This window comes from Parasteatoda tepidariorum, chromosome 12 (assembly GCF_982258835.1).
Source record: "Parasteatoda tepidariorum strain Cologne lab strain chromosome 12, Ptep-v5.0, whole genome shotgun sequence".
Classification (NCBI taxonomy): Eukaryota; Metazoa; Arthropoda; class Arachnida; order Araneae; family Theridiidae; genus Parasteatoda; species Parasteatoda tepidariorum.
In genome coordinates, this window is record NC_141766.1 from 42,268,135 (window position 1) to 42,285,158 (window position 17,024).

Below are 17,024 nucleotides of genomic sequence, written 5' to 3' on the forward strand. Positions count from 1 at the left end.
ACGGCCTTCAAAACGGTTAAAGCCAATAATACCGTAGCTTTTTGAACAAAACTGCAGGCATGAAATACCAATATCCGAAATCCGTAAGTCCAAGCACTTGTGTAAATGCAAAAAAAAAAAAAAAAAAAATGGTCCCTAGTGTAATTCTTGGTTTTAAACGAGTACGTAAAGAAGGGTTGAGAAGTCCGTTGTGAAGGGTTATTAAAGAGATAGGTTGATGTATAAATCTCCTTTTAAACAGAACTTCATCATTTAGGTCCAATTTCCCATATTGACAATTCTTGCTCCACATTTGTTTATACATAAGTGCTGCTCGCTCATACGCAAGCAGTTCCTCCATCAAGCAATTTCTAAACAAATATTTAGAAACTACCAAGCACGCTCCAGTAACGATATCTGATAAAGTAATAATAGCCCCAGGGCCGGATTAACCTATAGGCACACTAGGCACGTGCCTAGGGCCTACGAAATTCAGGGGCCTACGAAAAACTTGGACGAAAAAAATTTGTTGACAAAAATAATTTAGATTTAAAAACAACAAGTGTATTTTGCACAAAATTATGAAGATACAAATAAAAATATAATATTTTTAGGTAATAAATTATTTTGCAGAATCTTATGATCTAATATATTTTTTTTTCTGCGATTTTTGGATTCAACGAAATCTTGTATTATGCTGTCGAATTCCAAACTACGCAAAATGTCGTATTCAATAGACATAAGTGCGAGCGATGCCAAACGATCTTGTTTCATTGAACGCAAATAATTTTTTATCAATTTTATTCTGGAGAAAGATCTTTTTCCTTCTGCATTTGCATATATTCTTAATGCAATGTGAACGTTAGGAAAAGTATTCACAAGTTTATCTTTAATTTGAGCCTTCAACATTTCTTGTGCAGATTTATGTTCATACAAATTTGAAAATAGTAAAAATTCATCTACAAAGTTTTCTTCTAAATCGGATGAGTAAATTTTCACAAAATTTTGCGCTTTTAATTTTTAGTTTAATCTTTTTTTTTTCTTTTTAGGTGACCAGACTCATGTTTTCTTAAATAACTGTCAGCCATTTTAGATTTAATATCACCAAACAATGAATGCAAATCCAATTGTTGACTATAATTTATGATCCTGAAAAATATATATAAAAAACATTGGTCAATTGCTAAAATGACTCATTTGAAAAAACGTGACTAGCATTTTATTAAAATAGCATTAAATCATTTTTTTCCGTTAGTAAACATCTAACCTACCTTGCAAATTTATTGATAAATAATTTCAAAAGATTTACTTTTGACAATGTTAATTTCCTTCACTTAGTTATCATAGTAGTATCATGAATACTATGAAGCTATTTGTAGTATAAATATTTCTTGTAATTAATCTCACTATCAATTTCACTGTTTTCTTTGCTGGTTTGTTGTTGTATTGTTGACGTGAAGTGTTTACATAGTTATCGACCGAACTATCATAATGGTATTATCGATATCAGCTGCAATATCGGCAGTATGTCGATATTGCAGATAAAGTTCGATGAACAAATTTGTATATTAAAATCCATATTAATAAAAATGTAAAAAAAAAATATGCTAGAAAATTTTAGCATATATTTTGAAAAGAGGGGAGGAGTGGGTGTCCGCGCCCTTATTGGCGAGATTGTAATGCGCCAAGCGTAGCTTTCTAGCGTTCTTTTCTCATTCAATAAAAAATTACCAAACGTTACAGTCCACTTGACTCTATTAGCTCCGACATCTTTGGTCCTAGCGACCTGGAGCAGAACCAGCTCAATATGAGCACAATTAACTCAATAACAAGTCTTAATCGCCAACGTGGGGCAATTAAAACAAAAATAAACAAAATCCAAAAATTTTTGGAAGAACATTCAACGCAGCAGGATGCAAGCCCCGCTGCCATCATTCTCAAAAAGAAATTGAAAGTAGCAATGAAACTGCAAGCATCGATATCAGAACTGATAAAAGGATATACGCTACTTCCGGAAGAAATTGATCTAAAAGACAATCTAGATGTTGCTCAAGATATAGAAGATGAAATTGAAGAGATAGAGGTAAAAATCAACATTTTACTCTCTAAAATTGATATTAATAAACCTAATGAAACAGAATCAAATGCTTTATGTACCAACATATATAAAATTCCTGATTTACCATTACCTTTCTTTTCCGGAAAATATAAAGAATTTCAAAATTCAATTTAATTCTATTATTGGAAATAATAAAGAGTTGAGCGACACGCAACGATTGTGCTATCTTAACCCTTTCGCGCCGACTGTCACAAATACTAGACTAGACTAGATATGTTGTAATTCAAAGTGCCTGCCCGCGAAGCGGGCATCTGACTTTTTCATCTCTTAGTGTGTGCCCTTGGGCGACTATGACTTTTGGCTTTGGTGAGGAGAGAATGGAGTAAGGGGAAAAATTTAGATGATGTGAGTTGTAATGTACAATGTTATGTACATATCTGATAGGTTAATAATATATATACAATATGATAACTAGTAAATTAGATATTAAAAAATAGTATGATTACATTATATTTACATATATTTACATTATTTACATTTAGTAAACCTCGGTTAAAACGATGACCCGGCCGTCCCGGTGCTCTACCGCTCGTGCCGGGTTGCTCATCGTACTATTTTAGTAGACCTACAGCTTACCCAGTTGGGACCCTACAGGGTTGCTCCTTCCCCGGGTTCGCTGTAGGCCTAGAGTCATGGCTGTGCATATGTCTGTGTATGTTAGTTGTTTGTGATTTTGAAATACTTAGATAGTATCCCGTCTGAGAGTAGGAAGTTGGTGATAGGGTTGTGGCTTTTAGCCTCTTGTAGTAATTCTTTGTTGAAGATTTCATTAAAATCTGCCGTTGTGCTGTTTATTGCTGAGCTAAAGAAGCCGGCGTTTAGTTTAGTTGTGAATTCAGTAATCGTGTCTAGCTCTAAGTCTCTTCTTAGGGCTTTATTAGTGATATACCACGGTGCACCTGGCACAAATACGTGACAGCATGAAACTGTATCAATCAGGATAAAAAGATAAAACTGGTAATCAAAGTAATTCTTTAGCAGTTTATTTGTGGGCGGAGTTATAATTGTTTGATTTATTTAATTCACCATTACTTTGTTCAAAATAAAACTATTTAGTTATACTTTGAACTAACATTGATTATACATATGATTAAACTAACAATAATTAAAGTAAAAGCAAAGTAAGTCTGTCAAATTAGCAACGACTACATTTAAGTTACCGCTTTTTATTTAATTGCAACTTGATTCTGATTTTGTACAAATGCTTTTCTGAATCACCCGTCCCCAAGGAGTTAAAAGCTGCCTCAAAGGCGAAGCAAAACGCCTTGAGTCAGCCCAAGATACATTTGAATCTTTATGGTCTTCCCTTGAAGATAGATACGAGAACAAACGAGCAGTTATCGATTGTCATGTTAATATATTATTAAATTTTTCAAGAGTCCCTGACTCTCCTAATCAGCTCATGCAATTAATCGATAATACTTAACGTAATTTACGAGCGTTAAACTTGCTTGAATTTAAATCAAATGAACTATCAGATACATTGATTATGCACATTTTATTCCAAAAACTCGATCCAGAAATTAGAAAAAGTTTTGAAATGAAATTGTCGAAAAACGAAATACCCAAACTAGACAATTTTCTAAGTTTTTTGGAAGAACGTTCTAGAATTATGCAAGGTCTTAATATTAAAGAGGAAAGAAAGAAGCCCCATTTTAGTTCAAGGCCAAAGACAGAGAAAATGTATTTAATTAAATCGAAATTGAATAACCCATGCTTATTAGGTTGTAGGGAAAGCCATAAACTTTATAAATGCGATAAATTCAAACGAATGAGTGTAAATCAGCGAATTGAAATAGTAAAAACTCATAATTTGTGTTTTTCATGCTTAAATAAGCACTTTCCTAATCCTTGCATGTCTAAATAAACTTGCTTTTGTTAAAGCAAAGATCACCATTCTTTACTTCATGAAAATATGAGAAATGAGTCATTTACATTTGATACAGCAGTAGAAGAGAAAAGGGAGACAGACATCTTGTCACCCCTCTCCCCTCCTTTCACTCCTTCGAACACTTTGTTTCCGAATAAAAACGAAAATGCTAATTGCGTGATTTTAAACTCGGCGGTTGTTTATATTAAAGATGGGCAGGGAATATTTAGACCATTAATAGCCACTTTAGATAGCTGTTCAAGTTCAAATTTAATAAGCAGTAGAGCTGCTAATTTATTGGGTTTAAAGAAACAAAAAACAAATGTTCCGATTTCTGGTGTTAATGACTCGTGCATTACAGCTAAATCATTTGTTCGTACCGAGTTAACAAATGAAGAAAATAATAAATCTTATTATTTAGACTTGTTAATAGTTCCAAAAATTGCGGTTCTTCCACCCACATTTGTAAACATATCGAATTTAAGTTTATCTGAAAAAATAAAACTTGCCGATAATAATTGGAATAAACCAAAACGAATTGATGCTCTTTTAGGAGCAGAATTATTCTTCGAACTATTGGGTACGAATAAAATTAAAATTAAAGATTCCCAATTAATATTAATTGAAACGTTTTTTGGTCATGTTGTATCGGGAATTGCGAACAACTTAAATTCTAATTTAGAGAAAATTAACGATTCGTGTTTTTTACTTGTTGAAACCGAAAATCTTGATAAGGCGTTAACTTCCTTTTGGGAAAATGAAGATGTAAACGAAATAAAAACTCCCGTCAGTTCAGAATTAAATTATTGCAACGAACTTTTTGAAAACTCGTTTTATCAAAAACTAATGGGAAATATGTAGTTCAGATGCCATTTAGGAAGGATATTAGTGAAAACAACATACCGTTGGGAGATTCAAAACAAATTGCTGAAAAAAGACTCAATCAATTATGGAAACGTTTGTCAAGTAATCCTGCAATGAAAGAATTGTATGTTTCGTTTTTAAAGGAATATGAACTTTTGAACCATATGGAAAGGATAGCAGACAATTCTGATTTTGATGACAGTTATGGATATTTCCTTCCTCATCATGGTGTCTTAAAACCAGATAGCAAAACTACTAAACTTAGAGTAGTGTTTGATGCAAGCGCCAAAACTACAAATGGCTGTTTCTTGAATGATTTGTTATGCAAGGGAGGAGTGATACAAGATGAACTGTTCTCTATTATGCTTCGATTTAGAAAACACATCTATGCCTTCACCGTAGATATTGAGAAAATGTTTAGACAAATCGAAATACTGCCTTCGCATACCAAATTTCTAAAAATACTCTGGAAAAATCACGAAAGTGAGCCTACTGAATCCTACAGACTAAAAACCGTTACGTATGGCACAGCATGTGCTCCTTACTTGGCACAGAAGACTCTTCAACAATTAGCAAAGGATGAAGAGAAGGATTTTCCTTTGGCATCGAAAGTTGTTATGGAAGAATTTTACATGGATGATTGCCTTACCGGTACTTCTAATTTAAATGAATGTATTAAGCTTCAGCAAGATTTAACAGAACTACTTAGAAGGGGAGGAATGAAATTACACAAATGGTGTACTAGCTTTGATTCACAAGACACAGAATTGGGAGACTTTTCGTTTGATCGTGACAGTAATGCAACATTGAAGACTTTAGGGATGCGATGGAATAATAAAAGGGATACATTTCTCTACAAAGTTGCAGTTACGGAAAAATCAGATGTTACTAAGAAAGATGTTTTATCTCAAATTGCTCGTTTGTATGATCTTCTTGGTCTACTTGGTCCAGTCATCAGCAAAGCGAAGATTTTTATGCAACGGCTTTGGTTGCACAAGCTAGACTGGAACGAAAGGTTACCATCCCCTATTGCCCAAGAGTGGACTTCGTTCATTAAAACACTTCATAGTATAGAAACTATTCAAGTACCTCGTTGAGTTTTGAAGGAGACATTTTCCACACTTATTCTGCATGGTTTTGCAGATGCCTCAGAAAAAGCATTTGGAGCGGTGATTTACTTACAGACAGTTGCAGATCCTGATGAATCTTTCAGCCAGCTTCTTTGCAGCAAGTCGCGTGTAGCACCAATCAAGACTATGACTATTCCTAGATTGGAACTGTCTGCGTGTCTACTCCTTTCAAAACTTGTGAAAAAGATTGTAGAGGCTATGAAACTTAAATTTGATCATATCAAACTCTGGTCAGATTCAACTATTGCGTTAGCGTGGATTAATACTTCACCTCACCTTTTAAAAACATTTGTGAGTAATAGAGTCTCACAAATCCAACAACTTACGTCTAATTGTGATTGGGGACACGTACCTTCAGAAATGAACCCAGCAGATATCATTTCCAGAGGCTCAGACGCTACAACCCTTGGATCCAATAAACTGTGATGGACAGGTCCCGATTTTCTAAATAAAGAAAATTTTCAAGTTGAAACTCATTTCAGTGATGAACTCTTTTCTACCGAGCTGAAACCTATAGCGACTTCACTAATGACTATAAAAAATGACTCTTTTATTGATAAATGCCTAAGTGTTACAAATAATTTTCTGAAACTAATAAGAATTTTAGCTTTTATTTTTAGGTTTCTTTCAAATTGTAGAAATGTTTATAAATTTAGGGGTCCTCTCAAAGTAGAAGAATTAGATAAAGCCAGAAATGTTATTATAAAACAGGTGCAAGGTGAGTACTTTGTTGCAGACATCTCAGCCTTAAAAAAAGGTAAGCCTGTTCCTGTAAATAGTAAATTGAAATTTTTGAATCCATTTTTAGATCAGGATGGTTTGCTCAGAGTTGGTGGTCGGTTGACCAATTCTAATTTGAATTATATTTCTGTTCATCAAATAATATTACCACCTGGTCATAAACTTTCTAAGATTATTTTTTCTTACTTTCATTTGAGAGATTTGCATGTTGGTCCTCAAGGACTATTAAATACGGTAAGACAAATTTTTTGGCCAATTAGTGGCAGAAAATTAGCTCGTCAAGTTGTGCATGATTGTGTGCAGTGTTTTAAAATAAGGCCAACAGTCTCTTCTCAAATAATGGGTGATCTCCCTCCTGAGAGGGTGATTCCTAGCCCACCCTTTTCGAACGCAGGACTTGACCTGTGTGGTCCATTTTGGATTAAATATCGTAACCAGAGAAAGGGGTTATATAACAAAGTATATGTAGCTGTTTTCATATGCATGGTCACTAAAGCTGTACATTTTGAATTATTGTCTGATTTAACAACTAGTGCTTTAATAGCTACACTTAAACGGTTTTTTGCCCGCCGAGGTAAAAGTTGTACTATACCTTGTGACAATGCGTCCAATTTTGTTGGCGCTTCGGCTGAGATAAGCAAATTCTTAATGTCTTTAAATGCTAAAAAAGATAATTTATCTGGTTTCCTTTCATCGGAGCAAGTACTGTGGAAATTTCTACCCCCTCGTTCACCAAATTTTGGCGGATTATGGGAGAGAGGAGTCGGACAATTCAAATATCACCCTAAAAGAACCATTGGTTCTACGAAATTAACAATAGAAGAATTTCTAACTATAACTATTCAAATAGAAGGTATTCTTAATTCCCGTCCTCTCTCTCCTATGTCATCTGATCCAGAAAGTTATGAAATTTTAACTCCTGGACATTTTTTAATTGGAAGAGCAATTAATGCACTTCCTGAGCAAAATTTGATTGATTTTAAAGAAAATTTGCTTAACCGATGGCAGAAAACTCAAAAAATTGTTCAAACAATATGGAAAAATTGGTGTAACTATTATCTCAGTCATTTACTACAAAGATCAAAATGGTTGTTTCAAAAACAAAATGTAAAACCAGGTATGATGGTTCTGGTAAAAGAAAGCAATTTACCTATATGTAAATGGGTTATAGGACGAATTTCCGAAATTATCACCGGTAAGGATGATAATGTCCGTGTGGTTTTCGTACGCACACCTCATGGAATTTTCAAAAGAAGCATTTCAAATATTGCTGTATTACCAATTGTTAACAATACTTAAATTTATATGTTGAATTCAAAATGTGAAAAAATAATTGTATTAATATTGCTTAAACTTGTATTTTGATTGTTGTTATTTTTTGATTATTGAAACATTCAAATGTCAGAATATTTCAATGGGGGCCGGGATGTCCGCGCCCTTATTGGCGAGATTGTAATGCGCCAAGCGTAGCTTTCTAGCGTTCTTTTCTCATTCAATAAAAAATTACCAAACGTTACAGTCCACTTGACTCTATTAGCTCCGACAGTGGGGAAAGGAGGGGAGGGCCCAAAAACGGCTATGCTTGGGGCCTACGAAAGGTATAATCCGGCTCTGAATAGCCCCTAACTGTGGCTAGACATTAGGCAATCGAAAGAGAAACCTGCACGTTTACGAAAGTGAAACGCTTTCCTTCGATTCAAATCTGTGGAACAATTTCGATTGCTATTCGATCGTGACCCACATTTACATAAATCAACTAAGTAGAATCTCAGTGCATGCTTCTGCCGCACCTCCACTTGCCGTTGAGAGGAAAAGGAAACCTGATTGGTGAGTTTTTAACGTTAAAATATGTTTCACCAATCAGGTTCTCATATTCCCTCGACGGCGATCAGAGAAGCGTGAGCTGCATCATTTAACCATCATTTAACTGCCAGTTAACTGTAACAAATGCACAAACAAAAGTTCTAACAATACTCACGGAAGAAAGCACTCCCACAACAGCCAGTTGTTGACCAAACAGGGCATGGGGTTAAGCCTCACAATTTGTGGAAAAAATTCTGGCGGCAGCAATACAGTAAGCATTAATTACTGGAAGTATTTACTTTTGATACTATATGGTCAATCAATCTAAATACTATCAATTTAAAGCATAGTGGGTGTTAAGCTTCCATTAGAAAATAATCCCCGGTTCTTCGTAATGAGATTTCAATGTTTTAACCAGTGTGCCATTGTGGCTCCACTGAATGTATATTATAAGCAAAGACTTTTCTTTGGTAAGATGCTTCTAATTTATTTAAAAATTATTTTCCTGCATTTGTAGTAACTACATGTTAATCTTGATTTCTTAGAAGAGTAACATTATTTGATGTTGATCACGCTGCCTCGTCAACTGCGAAAAAAGTGTTGGAAATATATAGTTGATGAAATTGTTTCTTCCCGAAGCTAAAGGAAATGGGCCAGAACAGGTTAATTAAATTAAATTAACAACATGATTGACTTCCTAAAATGTGACATTTCACTTTCTCTCTCTAAAAAAACATATTTAATTTTATTAAAATAGCTGAAAGCAAACTTTGTTTTGAAATAATTCAAAACGTAATACACACAATTACGACATATTTTAAATAAATAAATTGCACAATCGAAATAACTGATCGACAATTTATTCTTTTATTAATAAAGCATTATTCAACATTCATTTATCGAAAAACATTTTGCATATTTCTGTTTTCTGAAAAGAAATCTATTGTTTTCCAGAATTTATTCAAGCAATGGCTGAATGTCTGAATAGTATGTCTCAAGTTCGGTTGCAAACTACATTGTACTACAGTGCACACACAAAAAAATTCACCCTAAGTGATTTTTTGATTTAAAAGATTTCACGCACTAGGACTCAATCTTAATAATTTGAGGAAGTGATCTCAAATATGATAAACAGTTAAATCAAAGGATAATTTAACCCTTTCTAAGGCCGTGGTAAGTATACTTCCCACCAATTTTTAAAGTTCATGGTGAGCTTTTTTACCACTTTTAATATAGGTTTCCATTTGTTAATAACCATTTGTTAGGTTAAGAAAACGTATAAAAGTTATAAAATACATAATTCCTTTTGAAGTTTGTAGCATCTCCGAAATATATTTAATAAATAGCGTAAAATAAAAGTCAATGAGCTCCTAGTAGGTCGTGGTAAATATACTTTAAAATTTAAATTACTTTTTAATAAGCTAAAAGAGTTTTTTTTTCCTTATATGAATTACTAATTACTATTCTTATATCAATTTCAATTACAAAAATACTTTACCTTTACTAGAAATAAATGGCCCAATTAAGGGCTTAAATTATGAAATCTGACACAATATAATACTTTATTTCGATAAATATGCTGTATACATCATATTCTTTCCAATACATCATATTCTTTTTTTGACTGATTTAGATTTCTGGCTCTCAAAATACAGCTGTCGAAAGTTTGGATCGGTTAATGTTAATTTTACTTTTTGTGTCTTTAACCGTATCTCGAAAACTTTTTAAACGAATTAAAACCATTTTGCACATTATTTTAAAATTTATTTATCCAAAGATATTTTCTCGCAAAAAAGTAATTTTTTTGAAAAGAAATTGCTAGGTTGCTTTTATTTCCGGGAAATGGTCACTGTTCCGAAATACAACATGATCAACTAAATATGATCAAAATTAAAAAAATTTTAATATCACAAAAAGCGATGTTTTTCTTCGTGTTTACCATTTAAAAAACTATTAAAGCTTAGTGATACATTTTCTCCTTGCGATGCATTATCTAAAAACCATTTATTTTTCTTTTATAAATTCATCTTTTTGAATTATATTATCATTCATAGTTTTAAACCTTTAACAATTAATATCTTCTAGATTTTGTTATTTTTGAAGAATTTACCATTAACTGCAATTTTAAGTATAAGCAGAAAATAAGCGTTAATTTTCATCGCTGCAAATTTTCAAATAACCCTTTCAGCATTTCAAAAGATATCATCTACCACTATTCTTTAAAAACAGTTTTTTGCGGATTTTTGACTCCTCTCCTAGCACTTAACCTTCGCATTTCCGCAACCCGATCGATAAAGCTGATGCATGTCGGGGGAAAACGTCACTTCATAAAATAGTCTCAGTGAACTTCCTCATTTTCGACGGCTTGAAAAGTAGGCGTTACTTTAATTTTCTCAGACATAATGATGCAACCGTAAGCAATTTATAATATACAAGATAGAATTGAACTTTACACTCTTATCAAAATAAATTGGGTTTATGAATTTAGATATTATCCAAATTAAACTACGTATTGTTTTTCTATAAAAAATTAAAATTTTGTTATAGTGCTCATTTCTTTATATATTTATTAAATTTCCTTGTCAATTAAGAACATAAAATGTATGTATAATTTTTCAATAAATATGTTTATTTCTTATTTTCTTATCTTTATTGTTTAATTTTTTGAAATTTATCTAAATTAAGACTTACATTTTCAGCAACAATTTTTCTTATAACTTTACTTTTCTAATGAAAAACTAAAATGTATGGTCAGCGTAATCATAAAACATAACGTGACGAGATCATTAACCCGTTTTAACCCGAATTTATAAATTGAAATGATACAAAAAGTGGTTTTATGGAAAAAGTGGTATAATATATTATCGAAATTAATTAATTTTTTCTACTGTTAAGGCATTCAAAACGTCTTTGATAGATCAAAAAGTACTTGTTCCTTAGAATTCTACATCTAATCAGAAATAACTAAATCATTGTGGTATCTGAGAATCCTTTAATTCACCCACATAAATGAAAATGCTGAAAAAAGTTTCCCACCACAATGAATGTCTTTGAAAAAAGGAACAGTCCTAAATATAATATATGACGCTGGGCGTTAACCGCTTAATTTACTTTTAACGGAAAGATCTAATGAATCAAATATCGATGTCCTTATGTTAAATATCATGATCACACATTGAAAATTAGTTTTTATTGATTTCTTTCTAAATTTAAAATGGTATATATAAAACTTAAAATGATATTCTCATGTAGGTTTATGCTCTAATGAAAAATAATTTTAATTCCTTTTTATTTAGTTTAATTTTTTTGTGCAAAACTTTAACGTCATTTAATTATGCTAGTGCAAAATTTAAAAAAAAAATATTAAAAATATATTTTATATGAAAAAAGCAAAACATTTAAAAATAATTCTTTGTGTTATTATCTTATTTAAGGATAGCATTATTCTTTACTAAAATTTGTCGCTATAACACACAGAGAGAAAAAGAAAAAAGACGTTGACTTGATAAATTTATTTTATTTAATATCTATTTATATTAATAATTTAAATTTTATACTTAAATTTTCTGATAGATAAAGGTTTCAGTTTTAGATTAAAGGTTTCAGTTTCAGGCCGTGGTAAGTATAATTACCACCGCAATTTTGACCAGAAAGAAGTCTTACGAAAGAAGACTTGGTCCGTTTTCACGAAGTCGGGAAAAATCTGCTTATAAGTTGGTGAATTTGTTAAAATACGGACCTGATTTTATGAAAAAAATTACGATGACCAGTGGCTGTTTCAAACGTTTTATGAAAGGTCCATACTTGTGAAAAGTGTGAAAAATATATACATAATTTTGTGAATGAGTGAAAATAATGTTTTGTTTATTTTAAAATAAGAAACACAAAGAACGCGTCGTTCGCAGAATTCTACAAATAATGTATATAAAATATTTACCAATTCTTAAGTGCTACCACTATGAATTCAAGCAACTGTATTCAAACCAATTACCCAGCTTTATATTCTTTAGAAGTCGAGTAATCTTGCCCACCAAGTGAAAATTGAGAAAAACGGATAACACTTAAAACTAAGTTGTTCTGCAGATGTTACTTAAAAATAGAAACCGGCATAAAATGCTTACTACATGTGTGTGCATCTATCATTAAAATTTGTTATATTCTTTCTAAAAAAGAACCAAACGGATATTCTTAGACAGAAAGAGACACACAGAAAGAGGTATCTAACATTTAAAACCAAAACATTCAGCAGATTTTTTTCAAAAATGGTAACCTACTTGAAATGTTTAACCTATGTGTGAGCATCTGTCATCCAAATGTGAAATTTATTATATGCTTTATGAGAAAAAAAATAAATTTTGAAGTTATTGAAATAAATAAAAATATTTAATGATTTCATAATAAAATGCTTAAAAAATTTAAATCAGAGATGTTAAAAAAATCGTTGAATTTACATCAATGGGTTTTTTAAAATAAAATTCAGCTAATTTAAATTAATTCCTTCCTTTTAATTGTTCATAAATTTAAAGGAAGGGACAATTTAAAGGGAGGAAAATCTCCTGCTTTCCTTCCTTTAAATTGTTCATAATTTTGATGATCTCATAATAAAATGCTTAAAATTTTAAATCAGACATATAAAAAAATGATTGGATTCAAATCGATGTTTTTTTTTTTTTTTTTTTTTGAAAAAATCGGCAATTTAAATCGTGATTTAAATTAATCTGATTTGAATCCATGAACTAGCAATCTCTTTGGTAGCAATCTGAAATTTATTTGAAATTGTTATATTACTTAGATTTATTTTGAATTGTTATATTACTTCGATATTTAATTATATTTAAGGATTCAGGAATTAAAACATTATAATAACTAACCCCTACTATGTTTTACTTGCTCATACTATCCTTCGATTTTTCAAACATACAGGAGTGGTATGAGAACGATAAAAGAAAAAAAACAAATTTCGGATATTCCAGATCGATTATAGCTTATTGCCATTTTATTCAGTAATAAATGATTAAAAATATAGGAAAATTCAAAATTTTGGTGTTTTTACACCATAGTTTTGAAGGCATTCGAATTTTGCAAATTTTCTCAAAATTAATCTGACTGCTTAAAAAAAAAGAGAAAATATCTTGAAAATTGGCTGTGTTTACTTGATTAAAACCGTGAATCTTTTCCTAACGTCTGTCTGAAGAAGTTTTAATTCTGCCTCACCCTTTTTTCCATGCTTCATTTTAATGATCTTTATCAGTAAAGAACTTCTGTTAGACATTGAATTGAACATCTATAAGTACACTAAGTAGCCTTTGAGTTTCTCGCAAAAAGAAACAAAGTGGGCGTTACTCTTTACTGGGAATACCTTCCACTTTTGTTCGTAAGCAAAAGTAGCAGTCTACTCAGCTTACCTTTCGACTTTCTATCTAGTCTCTCGTTCATTAATAAAATAGGCAGTCGATTCCGACTGCCTATATTTCTTTTAACACCGAACTTTAATTTCTTTGACATCGAACTTGACGTTAAAGTTTTTATATATTTTAATTTTAAAATTTTAATATTACTGGTAGTTTTAAATATTTCTTTTTTTATAAATTAGCATGTAAATTAAGATGCACAAGATAATATGTCGATCAAATTTGATTCGAAATGTAATACATTTTATTGTTTGCAACATTTATATTCATATACATTACTCATTTAAATTGCTTGCTAAGTTGAAATATGCTTGTTTCTATCCTGTAAAAGCTAAATTACTGTATGTATCATTGAAGCACAGAAAATTCAAGTTGCGCCTATTTTCTAACCACAGATACAGGTATTAATGTTTTTTTTTTCCAATGACCACCTGGGGAACGACCTTTCTTCAAACAGGCATCAGAAGGGCAAATTTGTTGACCACACTTTCAGGGACATCATATTATGTGGACCAACGTTGCTCAAACAGTAAGAACAAATAGTACAGAGAATGCAAGAACATCCATGCCTAGTCCAGGATTCAAACGCAGAACCTTTCTGATGCTAGGGCCATTCCCTCAGAAGTTAAAGTAAAAAAAAAAAAAAAAAAAAAGGAATTAAGCATTTTTAGCTATTACATTAATTATTTTTAAATTATTCATTTCAGTTACATTAAACTTGAGCTCCTCGGTCGCAATCGAATTAATCGTTAAATTGATATAATTTTAATATAAAATAACACATGATATGTCAGTTTTGCTTTGCCATCGATTTTTGTTCAGTGTTAATTTTTTTTTTCATTTCGTTTTCACAGTATTAATTTCGTCTTCTAAAAATAATGTTTCAAAAAATATTTCTATCAGTAAATCTAATTGAGACAGATCAGATATATAGTTGGTTAAATCAAAAAATTTTTATGCATTTTCTTGTTTGCAGAAATGAGGGAGGAGACGATTTTTAAAATTTAGGGGGAGATGTCTGCAAGCTTGAGGAGGATGTCCACCCCTGTTTTAAAGAGTAGATGGTTTTTCTTAATAAAATTTTTGGTTTTTTGAAAAAAATTATAAGTTATGACCAGCGTTTTATTCTAAGGGATTTGACACCAAATATAAGATAAAACTAAAAAAAGCTTTCGAAACTTTAAAAAAGAAAAAGAAACTAAAACTACTCAATGAAAAACAGAAAGTATTACAAAACTTTTTCTAATTATAATTGTCTACAAACTCAAGTATTTTGTTAAAAGTTAATCAAAGTTTTGCCTTTAAATATGTTTTTTTCTATATATCATTTTCTATCTAAGAATATCGTTCTTTTTCAACAAGCATATAACAAATTTCACATTTTAATGACAGATGCACATTCATATGTTAATCATTTTATGTCGGTTTCTTTTTTGAGAAAAACTTTTACTTCTGAACTTTTTAGTTTCAAGTTTAATGTATCTTTTTCTACATAAGAATATCGTTCTTTTTCAACAAGCATATAACAAATTTCACATTTTAATGACAGATGCACACTCATATGTTAATCATTTCATGTCGGTTTCTTTTTTGAGAAAAACTTTTACTTCTGAACTTTTTAGTTTTAAGTTTAATATATCTTTTTCTTTCTAAGAATATCGTTCTCTTTGCGTCAAGCTTATAAAAAATTTCACATAACGAACGTTGAATAATGGAGAAAATTTTGAGTTTTTCGGCTATCAATGTTCAACTCCAAAGCCTCGTAATTTTGAACCCAATTCAAAAGACAAAGGAATTCCTGAATCAAGCATTTTGGACACACGTGGAGGGCATTTTTGTGGAATTAATTCATGTTACATCGAGAGTAAAATCACGAAAACATGTCATGGTTACCCTGATGACTAGGGGATTTTAACTATGTTCTATCACTGACAATATTTTACGTAAGCACTGTTTTACTAATACAATGATCTATTAAATCACTCTTGCTTAATAAACAAGAAAACAATGAAAATATTAATTTTCCTTTATAAATACATTGCACCATTTATATTTTGGCTGAAAGCCAATTTTCATTTTTTTGAATTACCAAAAATATTAAACTATACATTTTTGATTTTTTACATTGGAATATATGACCTTGAACATTATATGAAAAACATTTTAATTAGGGAGCTTGACTATTTTATTATGAGGACAAACATTTTGTATGAAAAACATTTTTCATTTTTTCTAATGACCAAATTCTTTCCAAATTCTAAAAAAAATTCTTTCGATTCCTTTTTATGTTAAAAGGTATAATGTTTAGAATATTTCATAATAGTAATTTGAGGTGGTACAACTTATGTAAATATTATAAATGAATTATTATAAATTTTTCCTTACTCATAATTGTTAAATTGTTTGTCTGGTATAAATGTGGAAGTTATTGACAAAAATCCTAAATTTTGCTGTTTATATATATATATATATATATATATATATATATATATATATATATATATAATATTATATATATATATATATATATATATATATATATATATATATATATAATATATATATATATATACATATAAATATATATATATATATATATATATATATACGACGATTGCATTCCTCATCGTGCTAACTTGATGAACGATTTCCTTTTGGAGGGAGGAATGAGACAGCTTATCCCAGCCATTCATTAATAACCTCATTGACTCGGATGTCTTGCGTTCAACGTTGCTAGCCGTTCAGTGAAACCATACCTTTCTACTAAAATCGATTTTCCTTTAAGGAACCACCTTTTTATAATTTTTTTTCTCATATACGCAAATTTTTTATTGCCAAACAAATTTCAGTTTTATCTGATAGAGCCTACTACGTCAGAGATGCCAACTGCTCCGGACACGCCAAAATAATTAAAAAAAACAGTAAATAGCTACAAACTAAATTTTAATAATATATTTGACTTTTTTTGCTTGCTTTTTGAAAGGTATAGCGTGACATAACTACGATAAATTGGTTAATTATATAAACGGATTTTTTAGAAATAGTGGTAGATAAAATGTTTTAAATTGAATTTATTAAACCACGAATCACAATTGATAAACTACCAT

The 17,024-nt window shown here is 30.8% G+C and overlaps 2 protein-coding genes across 2 annotated transcripts; both read left to right on the forward strand.

The window, feature by feature from the left end:
• Window positions 1-4,834: 4,834 nt before the first annotated feature.
• On the forward strand, window positions 4,835-5,929 carry LOC147801041 (uncharacterized). Its single transcript, XM_087155734.1, has one exon. It carries the CDS (start codon window positions 4,835-4,837, stop codon window positions 5,927-5,929), a length of 1,095 nt encoding a protein of 364 aa, XP_087011860.1.
• A 159-nt stretch (window positions 5,930-6,088) lies between these two features.
• Window positions 6,089-8,002, forward strand: LOC147801042 (uncharacterized). The gene is made up of 3 exons (XM_087155735.1): window positions 6,089-6,384; window positions 6,601-6,680; window positions 6,771-8,002. Exons 1-3 carry the CDS (start codon window positions 6,089-6,091, stop codon window positions 8,000-8,002), a joined length of 1,608 nt encoding a protein of 535 aa, XP_087011861.1.
• Window positions 8,003-17,024: the final 9,022 nt, after the last annotated feature.